Raw genomic sequence first — 10919 nt, 5'->3', positions numbered from 1 at the left:
AGATAGTGCGTTAGAGCCAATTTAGTTGTATTTGAAACCGAGCCTAAACATGTCTCGTGATCCAGCCCATGTGAAATGCAATATCTTTTTTTTATTGAATGCTATCGGAGAAAAAAAAAAAGGTATGAAACAAATAGATAAAAATGAGCCCTGCCAATGGTTTTCATCAATTTTCTCCTTCTAAATTTACTTAACAAAAGAAAATTACTATTGATCTTCGTTATATTATTTCGTTTCTTATCTTGTTTTTGTCTTATAATTTGAATAAAATAAAGAAAGAATTACTTCCTGATTCTTGAAAATATTGTGATGATCCAATTGGGGAATAAGGATTCTTAGGAACACCCTTTCTAAATAACTGTAATATGCTAAGAATTTCGTTAGTTGTCCTGTTACGAAAGAATATATAATACTAGCATCTCGAGTTTCTTAAACTTGAGATCCAATTAAAAATCGAGCTTTTAAGACTTGTTTTTGTGGTTTTTCAGTTGATGACGTGGCCAAAGTTTCCACTTGGATGGCGAGTTTATAAAACTCGCTTTCCAAAATCGAGTTTTATAAACTCAATTTCTTTTTAACGTTTTTTTTTTAGTTCCCACTTAAAACAATCTACAATCTCAGACCCTTTTAAAATCTCTCAATCTCAGACACTTCGCTCTCTCAAACTCATCCCCTCACTGTGAAAATTTCAAAATCAACTCACTCTCAGACACTCCACTCTCTCAAACTCACCGTGCCAAAGGTGTTGCTCCCATTGACACTCAGCCACTCAAACTCAATGCTGCTTCCATTGACAGTCAGCCACTCAAAGTCAGTACTGCTCCCATTGACCCACCGTGTGCCTAAGGTACTCTCTCTTTCTCCAACTCCAATCTTAGGTTTTGGAATTTCATGATGTTACCTATTTCATTTTTCAATTTCGGATCTTTCTGGGTTTTGGTGGTTCATGTCATTTCAGTGAATGCATGAATATTATTCTGTTTGGTTGTTTGGAAAATTAAATTTTTTTAATTGATTGAGCATTTGAATTGTTGGATAGTGTAAAAAGTGTTAATATCTGCATTACATTGATATTTAATCTAGTTTGTTTGGGTTTCAATTGATTTGTTTGTGGGTTTTGTTTGATTTGTTTGTGTATCTTGTTTCATGGTATTTTCATTGATTTGTTTTGGGTTTGTTTTAATTTTCTGTATGTATTTTCGTTTGTGGGTTTGTAATGCAAATTATGGGTTTGATGAAATGCTTCTATGAACAGTGTATAAGTTGTGAAGTAATAAGTGAGAATATTCATTTGAAAAAAATGAGAACTTACACCAGAACATCTATATTTGAGCGTGGACAGGGTTTTGGGGTTGTGCCACATTTGGTTCAGCCATGGGAAAAAGGAATGAGTCATTGTTTGGTTTCCATAGATTGATAGATTGGGTTTGAAAAAAATAATAATAATAATTTTGGGTTGCGTTGAGTTTGAGGTTAATAGTTTTTTGAAACCATCTGATCCAATCATCCATCCAAATATATATATATATATATATATATAATTAATTAATTAATTAATTAATTTATTACAATTATCTCACTATAGTTTATTTAATAAATAAACTAGGTAGTGAGTGGTCTGAAGATTAAAGATTGAAGAATACTGAAGCTTTTGGGGGTGGACTATGAATCTTCCACTAACCTTTTGATTTTGTGGGGATGTGTCTGTAATGTTTTGGACACTAAGAACATTGTCTGCATCAGGTTGACTACCGTCCAATGTCTCATCGTCATCAATGTCCCTCTCAAAGTCCCTAAAGTCCCCTTGTTCAATCCTGTCTTCAATCTCATCTCTATCGCCAAAATCTTCACCGTTAATGGCAATACTCTCATCAACATAGTCATCATCATCATCATCATCCTCATCGTCATCCTCATCCTCATCGTCATAATCATCATCATCCTCATCCTCATCATCATCGGCATGAACATCACCATGCTCTAAATGTGTAAAATACTCATATTGAGTATCCGAAACTGTAACTTGTAAACTTGTTTGTGTTTGTTGGATTTCCTCAATACCAACTTCTGTACGTGGCTCCAATTGTATGTACAACTCAATGTTAATTACTTCAGGTATTCTCTCCAACTTGTCAAACATGATCTTCATATGTTTGTCTGCTTCTATCGCCATATACTTATAATTAATCCGGTGCTTCAGGATTTCATTTGGCATATGATAAGTAATTTTTATGTTGTGCACAGCAGGATTCTCACACAACTCTTCCATAACCATCATCTTCAATTCGTCAAGGGTTTTCAACCTATGATCAATTTGGGTATAATAGGTCTTTATACCCGGCCCTTCAAATGGCAATCCCTTGTTCGCATTGGCATTCTTCAACGGACCACCGTGGTATATGATTATATCAATTTCAGGCATTGTGAACCTGTTAAAGTCAAGTTACTATGTTAGTTAACAAACATTTTCAAGTTCCCTGATCTAAAAGAAACTTGAAGCAGGTCTTTAACTTCTAATAAAAAGAAGTGGCCGAGAAATTTTTTTTAATTTGCTTTTCATGATACAAACTGAACATTTTTTCCTACAATTTTGGCTGTAGTACGACTATATTTAACAATTGGACATATACACATCTATCTGTCCTTCCTATATACAAGAGGCTAATTACGGCAGGATGGTATGAGAGGCAAACACATGTAAAGCACTTTGGTAATGATTCCATGAAAGGTCGTTACAAGATTAAAGTCCATAATATTTTTTTCACACATACACATCTATATTAACCTGTACTAGAAGTAGATAGCGTATTTTCTAACCTTTTATAAAAAAGAAGTAGAGAGCTTATTATTGAACAAAACGGAAGATACCAGATTCTTGATTACCTTAAATTTCTAACCTTGCTATTGGACAAATATTTACTTCTTACATGCTTGAAAGCAGGTTAAAGTTGATCTTAAGAGGAATTTCCAATACGCTAAGGCTGGCAGCATGTTTAACCCATTAATCAAATACAAAGAACCATCTGGTAGAAAACTACAACTAATACTCATGGACCGAAAGACACTAAGAACCATTGGAAAGTTTTCTCAATTTAATCAAACACTTTTACTCAACCATTATTTAATTCTAATCCATAAACTCATATTTTTGCGAACATTTTTAAAGCACAAAAAAAAAAAAAAAACCCTTGAAATTTACATATATATCTACTCATCTGCAAATTTTGCAAGCATGGAAATCCAATGAAAGTTATTAATTTAATAGTGCAACATTGAAAAAAGTTACACTAGTTGTAATATGAGCTTATATCTTACATATGTTGGTAAGTCAAAAGCCCAAAATCCTTAGAATAAATAAATTTTGTTACAGCTCAGAATAAATCAGATAACAAAACTCAAAACAAATAAATTAACGCAGCGTTTGGCAGCACAGAATGGGAACATGAATTGTGATAAGAAGTCAATAAAAAGATTTAAAGACACTAAGAACCATTGGAAAGTTCTCTTAGTGGCAAAACCCATAGACAACTAATACCCAACTACAATAACAATCAAATCAAAAAACCCTTACCTGAAATATGAAATTGTTGAGAGGGAAGTGCAGTGAGAGATGCAATGTGGTGAGTGAGAGTGAGAGGTGTGAGGGTTAGTGAGGCTAAGTGTATGGGTGAGAGTTGAGGATGCTCTGTTTTTGGGTGAGAGGTTAGTGAGGCTGAGTGTGGACTAAATAAAATTCTGTAGAACGCGTGGTTAATATTTAGTCCCAGAGGAACTCGAGTCTTATAGACTCGAGTTTTGTTCAAAATTTAATTAAAAGGGAGGTGTTTGTTTAATTAAATCTCGAGTCTTAAAGACTCGGTTTTTACTATGTAGAAATCAAGTCTTTAAGACTCGAGATCTACGTGGCAGCTTTTGCCACCTCAACAGTTCACAACAACTGCAAAGCGACTTTATAACACTCGCTTTTTAACTTGAATCTCGAGTTTTAAAAACTCGAGATGTTACTTTTCTTAAATCTTTCAAAACGTTCCTAACTTTCTATTTTCAATCACTATTCACATCTGTTCTGCACATTCCCTCGGATTCTTAGTAAAATTGGAGGTTCTTGAAAATATAAAAAGATGCAAGATTCTATACTTTAATTTTCTATATGTAAATTTATATGAAAAATTGTATAATTTTATCTGAAGAGAAAGGAGTAAAGTGAAAGATGAATTAAAATATGTGCAATGAATAGGTTGGATTCATTACGAGAAAAAACTTATTTACATTCATTTATTTAAGAAATGCGTCAAAGTTTAAGGCTTCAGTATTAAATTGAGTCAAATACAAAAAATAAAAATAATATATATATATATATATATATATGAACATAAGTGATAATCACTTATGTAGATTTAAAATTGGATTGTGTAAATTTATAAATAAGTTCATAAGTTATCAAATTATTAATTGTAAATTATTGATGATGTAAATAGTATAATTTGTAGACAAATATATACATAGTTTTTAACAATATATGATTGATGTGATGAATGGTGATTATAATTTTATAAGTTCATGAACAAAATTCATTTTAACAAAATTAGAGTTTCATTAAAATATTTGCTCAAACAGAAAAATGTTATATAATTTCATAGTTGGGGGGTAAGAGATTTGAATCTAACCGTTCCTGTTGGAAATATAGGGGAATGCCAATTAGGCAACAAGGCTTTTGGCGACCATGCACCATATTAAACCTAATTACATTGCAAGAATATAAAATGATGAACAGCATGGAAAAACAGCCGAAGAGGATACAGACCCAAGAAATCTTTATGAATTGCAACTGGTAATATTTGTTCCAATAACTTAATTAAAATGAAACATTAGCTGTAATTAAGAAAAATGAGTTTTCTATATATAATACTACGTTTGAGATTATCTAATCTGATTTTGATGTCAGGCCATGTTTACAACCCAACAGGCTTAATTCACATACTCTGTGAACTGGAGGTGCCAATTTTCCAAATGGAGTGGAATTTTTTTTTTTTTTTTTTTTTTAAAGGTAAGCTAAAGATCACCACTAGTAGACAGTAATGAAGGAAAAACTCCTTGTAGGATCAACTAATGAAACTAATACAACATAGCACAACAATCCTGTATTCCCAAAACTAAAAGAACTCAAAGTCCAGATATTTACCCCCAGGCCTCATGTCTGTCCCTCCTCCTCCTACTACTCCTCCTCCTCCTCCTCCTATTCCTCCTCCTACCATCCTTTTACTGCCGCTACCAACCCCAACCATGTCAACTGGTGGCCCAAACTTCCCGGGAAACTCAGCCTCCACTGGTCTAGGCACTTCTGGTGGTGTGCTGCAACGTATTAGAGCCCAATTTACACCCTCAAAGAAGGGGTGCTGCTTGATCTCGGTTGCACCCCTCTTCACCCCAAGTCGGTGCTGTGGCTCCTTCACCAGCAAGCCTTTGATCAGATCCCGACTTGCATAATTAGTTGCTGGTGACTCTGGGAATCTGAGTTGCTGCCCTACTACATTGAATAGTGTTGCGCGGTTTCCTGAGCCTTTGAATGGGGTTTTACCATACAGTAACTCATGCAAGAAAATGCCAAATGTCCACCAATCAACTGCACTGCCATGGCCTTCTCCCTTGATAATTTCTGGGGCTAGGTATTCATGGGTTCCAACAAATGACATAGATCGGGCTGCAGTAGGCTCTGCAACAAGCTCTGGAAGTGTACTGGCTGGCAACCCAAGCTCAACTCTAGTTTTTCGGGTCTTCTTCTTGCCTTTTTGAGGGAATATCCGGGGAATAAAACAGGCAGGCTGGATGCATACTGAAGAAGGCTCAATACAGGCAGGTTGGACGCAGAATGCACCACCAGCTGCCCGTTTTGAAGGGTCAGAATCCAACAAGGAGGTTTTTATCAAGGTCGGGGAAACAGTACATCTGAGGGAAAGGTCAAAGTCTGAAAGCATTATGTGTCCATCATCACGAACCAAAACATTTTCAGGTTTTAAGTCCCTATACACAACTCCAAGCATGTGAAGATACTCAAGGGCCAACAGAACCTCTGCCGCATAAAACCTGCACGCATAAAGGGAAAGAGCAATTATATTTCTGTCCACTGGAAAATACTAACAAAGTGGAAAAGCATCTGCATGGACAGCATGATAACAACACAGCACTGCCATGTTACTATTGACAAAAGCAGATAAAAACAACTTCTCAAACATGCTAAACGTTATTCAGTGACAGTTGAACACCCAAGATTTTAATCTTTCAGACAGTAAGTAGAGCATTTAAAACGGTTAAGGTGGATGCAACTGGTCAATGTAAGCATTTAATATGCTTATCTTGTTGATACTGTTACTTCTTATCATCAATACAAGGCACTAAAACAATTTCAGAGTTCTGTTTTGATCTCTTCATAGGAGCTTGAACAGTAAACAGACCACAGAAGAGGTATTCAAGTGGACTAAGACCACCAGAATTGTAAAACAACTCTGGTTACATCACTGAGATAAAGCCTCAGAGATGTTCATCAAGTTCAACAGAGCATCCTTTTATATCAAAGGCAGCAATATCAATGGAATAAAGGAATCTGAAAAGACTGATCCTACTATATTGAAACATAGGGAAACCCCCATGATCCCACTGTGTCATGAATGGCATGGCAATACCTATACCTCCATCATAAATTGATAAAAATCAGAATTGCAGTCTTCAAGACCCGCAAAAACTGGTAAAATCGGTCCCAGATCCCAAATCTCATGGTTGAAGAGCTGGGTCCTATTTTCACTAGTTTTTTAAAATCACCATTTATAGGGTGCCAAATGGACTGGTATAGAAGCCATTGAAAGTTGAACCATCCAGTCTGGTTTTTAATACACTGGAACTAACCACTAACCCTGTATGTTATTCTCTTGGAATATTATATGCCTAAATTACATCATATATGTTCTTTAATACTTTATGAGTCAGCTTTTAAAAAATATTCAACATTTCAATCTTATAGTTCAAAGCTAAAATGTTACGTATTACACAAATAAAGTGCAGCAAAAGGCATATTAAAGCCAAGATTTAGATTCATTATTGAGTTCATATATTGCTAAGGCTTTACCTATAGGAAGGAGCCATTTTATAATGATGCTATGGGAGAATCAGAAAGCAACTCTGTACATCTAGCATGTGTGTGTGTGTGTGTAAGATAATATCATGAATAAGTGGAAGTTTGCATGGATAGAAAAATCACATGAAACTAGAAGATAACCATAAATGCATTGCAAATAAAGCATCTGTAATGCATATATCTATGATTGTAACATTTATGGTATTCAAAAACTCTTGAGATGGCAAGATCATGAGCACACATAATGACATATGACTCAAATGGATAAAAAAATGACTGCTTAAAGAAAGAACACTGATTTAAGTATGAGAGTGAAGGCTTAATGGGAAAAAAAATGATCTAGACAGATAAGAGAATGCTTCTACACCATATAACATACCGTGCAGCATACTCAGAGAAATGTTTCCCAGGTTGCCGTTGCCTTAAAGTGTGAAGATCACCCCCTGGACAATATTCCATGACCAAGCAGGAGAATCTGTCAGTCTCAAAATGTGTATATAAAGTTGGGAGAAATGGATGGTCCAGCAGCTGCAAAATCTCCCTCTCTGTCTGAGCCCTACTCAATTTCTTCCTGCTAGCAAGGGATGCCTTGTCCATTACTTTCATTGCAAAAAAGCAACGAGTCCCACTCAACTCTGAGAGATACACACTGCCAATGTCACCACAACCAAGCCGCTTGAGCAATCTAAAATGACTCATTCCCAAAATTCCATCCCTAGCTCGGATGGCAAGAATAGCCTTCCACCTAGGATCATTTCCTTTGTGAGGCTTATTAGCACTTCCAGTAATGTTGCTCCAATTACTATCATCACTAAGGCCACTACTATCACTTGCTCGACTAACACTAGTTTTTGCACTCTCAAGTGAATCCCCTCTAACACTCCCTTTTATATACTCAAAGTTCCTCTCCACACTTAGCATTCCATCACTTGTGATTGCATCGCTCCGATATGTACTGGCACAGCTATTGACAACACTCATAGCTGTAACAACACCAGTACTGTCAATGCTACTATGTGGACTTGGAGGCAAAGAAGCATCCCACACACATTCCTTGTCATCAGAATCTGGGTGGAGGGAGTTTTCTGTATTTTGTGATCCACGAGGAACTGAAAATGGTGAACACAAAGCACCAACATCATTTAGTTCTTCAACCAAACTTTCTGCAGGGGAAAGAACAGCTGGGCCTGGTTTTTTAGCAGGAACCCGAATTGAAAGATCTTCTAGAAAGGGACCCTTCATGGACAAGCTCTTCATTAAGCATCCTCCCTCAGATTTGTTTTGACCTATTGGAACATAAACCGTTCTCATTAGATCTGTATCAACAGGTTCAGGGGGATGACTAGCCCCAGAAAAAGAACTAGAACCACCTTCCTCAAATGAATCCCCACTTCCCTTAAATGTGATGACATCGGGCATAAATTCTTCACGTTCAGGCAAAGAGGTTTTTCCTCTCCATGTTCTTAGAGGTGCAGGTGAGTCTGAATCTTGAGAGTCCCTTGCTTCAGTTCCATCTTCTCTTACGAAAACCATAGGCACATTTGGTATCTGACGAACATCTTTTACTGAAACCATACGCGAATTTGATAACTGGCCCAATTCTCTTACTGAGACTGTACGCGCATTTGATAGATGGCCTACCTCACGCGCATTTGACAGCTGGAGTAGCTCGTGTGCATTGGATAGCTGAACTACATCATGCAAGTGCAACTGTGGTAGCTGACTGAATTCCCTTACTGAGGCCTTATGTGCATTTGACACCTCATTGGAAATGGGCACTTTCCCCATAACCATAAGTTTCTTTGATTCTTTAGCCCTCTCCATGTCCGGAAACCGTGTATCATTACATATAAAATATTCTTCTAGTCAATTAAATCTGCAAATAAGAATGAGATTTAGTTCAGTAGGTGCTCTACATTTTTGTTTAGATCTTACTGAATACTCTACCAAACAGCATAGTGTTTATTCCTTTTCAAAGACTATCCAATATCAATGAATATAAACTTCCTTCCTAATGACTGAAAAACCAGTCACATAGAACTTTAATTCTAGCCAACACAAAGCATTACATAATAGAGTATTTTTCTATAACAACTAAGGCTTCTAAAAGTCAAAACATCATCAATAAATAAACATTTAAAAGAAATTGCAAGAGGCACAGACAAGCAAATCTACTGCCAAGCCGTCTATTTGGTTGATATGAAAGCCTTTTACAAGATAATAAACCAAACAATTCCATTGTTCATTTAGTTTCCTAAATTACAAGACATACAGCTCAACTACAACATATAGTAGCACAATAAAGTTAAAAAAAAATAAAAATAAAAATTGCACATTATAGAGCAAGCAAATTTGGAATGTGAATGAGAGCTTGTAGATGCATCATAGTATATAAAATTCCAAAAAATCCACACAGACCCTTTATTTTCAGGGACTTGAACTGCAAAACTCTTGAGCAGAAAAACCCCAATTTGCAAGATTCTCAGAAGACCCACCAGATCAAGCAACTCACAAAACCAATAAACTCCCTTACTTCACTCACAATCAACTATATTATACAAAAACATAATACTAAAAAAAAATAACCCATGTTTATTTTTAACTAAAATCACTGAAAAAGCAACACCCACCAGCTATAACACCAAAAATTTCGAAATTTACATTTCCCAAGTACTAATAATAATAATGATCCCCTTATTTCCACTTAAAACAATTTCCACACACCCAGAAACTTGAAAGTGAGAGAAAGAATCTGGAATTCAAAAAAAGTGAGAAACAGAGAGAGATCTCGAAGTCCAAAAAAACAAAAAATGAAAAAGCAAAAGGAAAAAAGGGATCAAATATACGTTGTCGAAGAAAACAGAGAGAGATAAAAAGTACCCACCACTGGAATTTGAAGCTGAAACCAAGAATTTGAATCTGTACAAGGGATTTTCTTCTTCTTCTTCTTCTTTACAGAACTTAGTGCATATAAAAATATGAAGAGCCCGAGCTGTGAGAATTGCTCGAGCTCTCTCTTCTTCTATAATATCACTGTTTTTTTTTTTTTTTTTTTTGGTTATATAAACAAAGATACCACTCTCTCTCTCTCTCTCTCACTATAAAACTATAATAACAACAACAACTCTGTGTTTGGCTTAATGTTAAATGTTGTTGTTGATGTGGGTTATTGTATTTGTTGCTTTTGCTTTATTTTGGTTTGTGTTGCTGCAAAATGTGCACTTTTTGCAGCGAGCCTCATGTGTAACAGTAAAGTGTGACTGTGCATGAGAGAGAGAGAGAGAGACAGATTTTCTTTGTTTGTGTTTATTTAACTTGGTTGGTTGTGGGGACATGATGGTAAAAGGTGGGGTCCAACGAGTGGAGCCCAATGTAATGTGATAGAGGGTGGGACCAGTTGTGTTCCTTCTTTGAGCTACACTCTATACTTCTTTTTCAAGGCGTTGTTCATTTGCGACTTTGTGTGTGTTTCTGTCATTCTTTCTATCTCATCAACCTGTGAAGTGATGATTCCTCCGACCGTTTTCCCTGATCGGGTTTGGATTCTGGATTTTGGATCCCTCCCACTGTCTTCTTTTGTTTTGTTTTTATTGTTTGTTGTTCTGTTTGTTTGTTTTTTTTTTTAATTATGTAAAAGTTAAACCAAGAAATTTTTTGAAATAATACATGGTAATAAAACAATTGGTATGACAAGGATACAACATAGATATGACACGAATATAGTAGCCTAAAAGAAATGTTTTTGTTTTCTAATTGATACATAAGTTGACATGTTAAATACCTGTGATGA

General features: G+C 35.7%; 1 protein-coding gene across 2 annotated transcripts; it reads right to left on the bottom strand.

Moving 5' to 3' along the window:
- Positions 1–4821: 4821 nt before the first annotated feature.
- LOC115986515 (serine/threonine-protein kinase D6PKL1) lies at positions 4822–10195 on the bottom strand. 2 transcript variants are annotated; one of them, XM_031109632.1, is made up of 3 exons: positions 10014–10195; positions 7509–9005; positions 4822–6084 (listed from the first exon to the last, which is right to left on the bottom strand). In XM_031109632.1, the coding sequence occupies exons 2-3, from the start codon at positions 8951–8953 to the stop codon at positions 5154–5156; spliced, it is 2376 nt and encodes a 791-aa protein (XP_030965492.1). In that variant the 5' UTR covers positions 8954–9005; positions 10014–10195; the 3' UTR covers positions 4822–5153. The 2 variants fall into 2 exon arrangements, with proteins under 2 accessions (XP_030965492.1, XP_030965493.1); XM_031109633.1 differs by lacking the exon at positions 10014–10195 and adding an exon at positions 9548–9824.
- Positions 10196–10919: the final 724 nt, after the last annotated feature.

This window comes from Quercus lobata, chromosome 4 (genome assembly GCF_001633185.2).
Source record: "Quercus lobata isolate SW786 chromosome 4, ValleyOak3.0 Primary Assembly, whole genome shotgun sequence".
NCBI lineage: Eukaryota > Viridiplantae > Streptophyta > Magnoliopsida > Fagales > Fagaceae > Quercus > Quercus lobata.
This window is presented reverse-complemented; position numbering and strand designations above follow the sequence as displayed.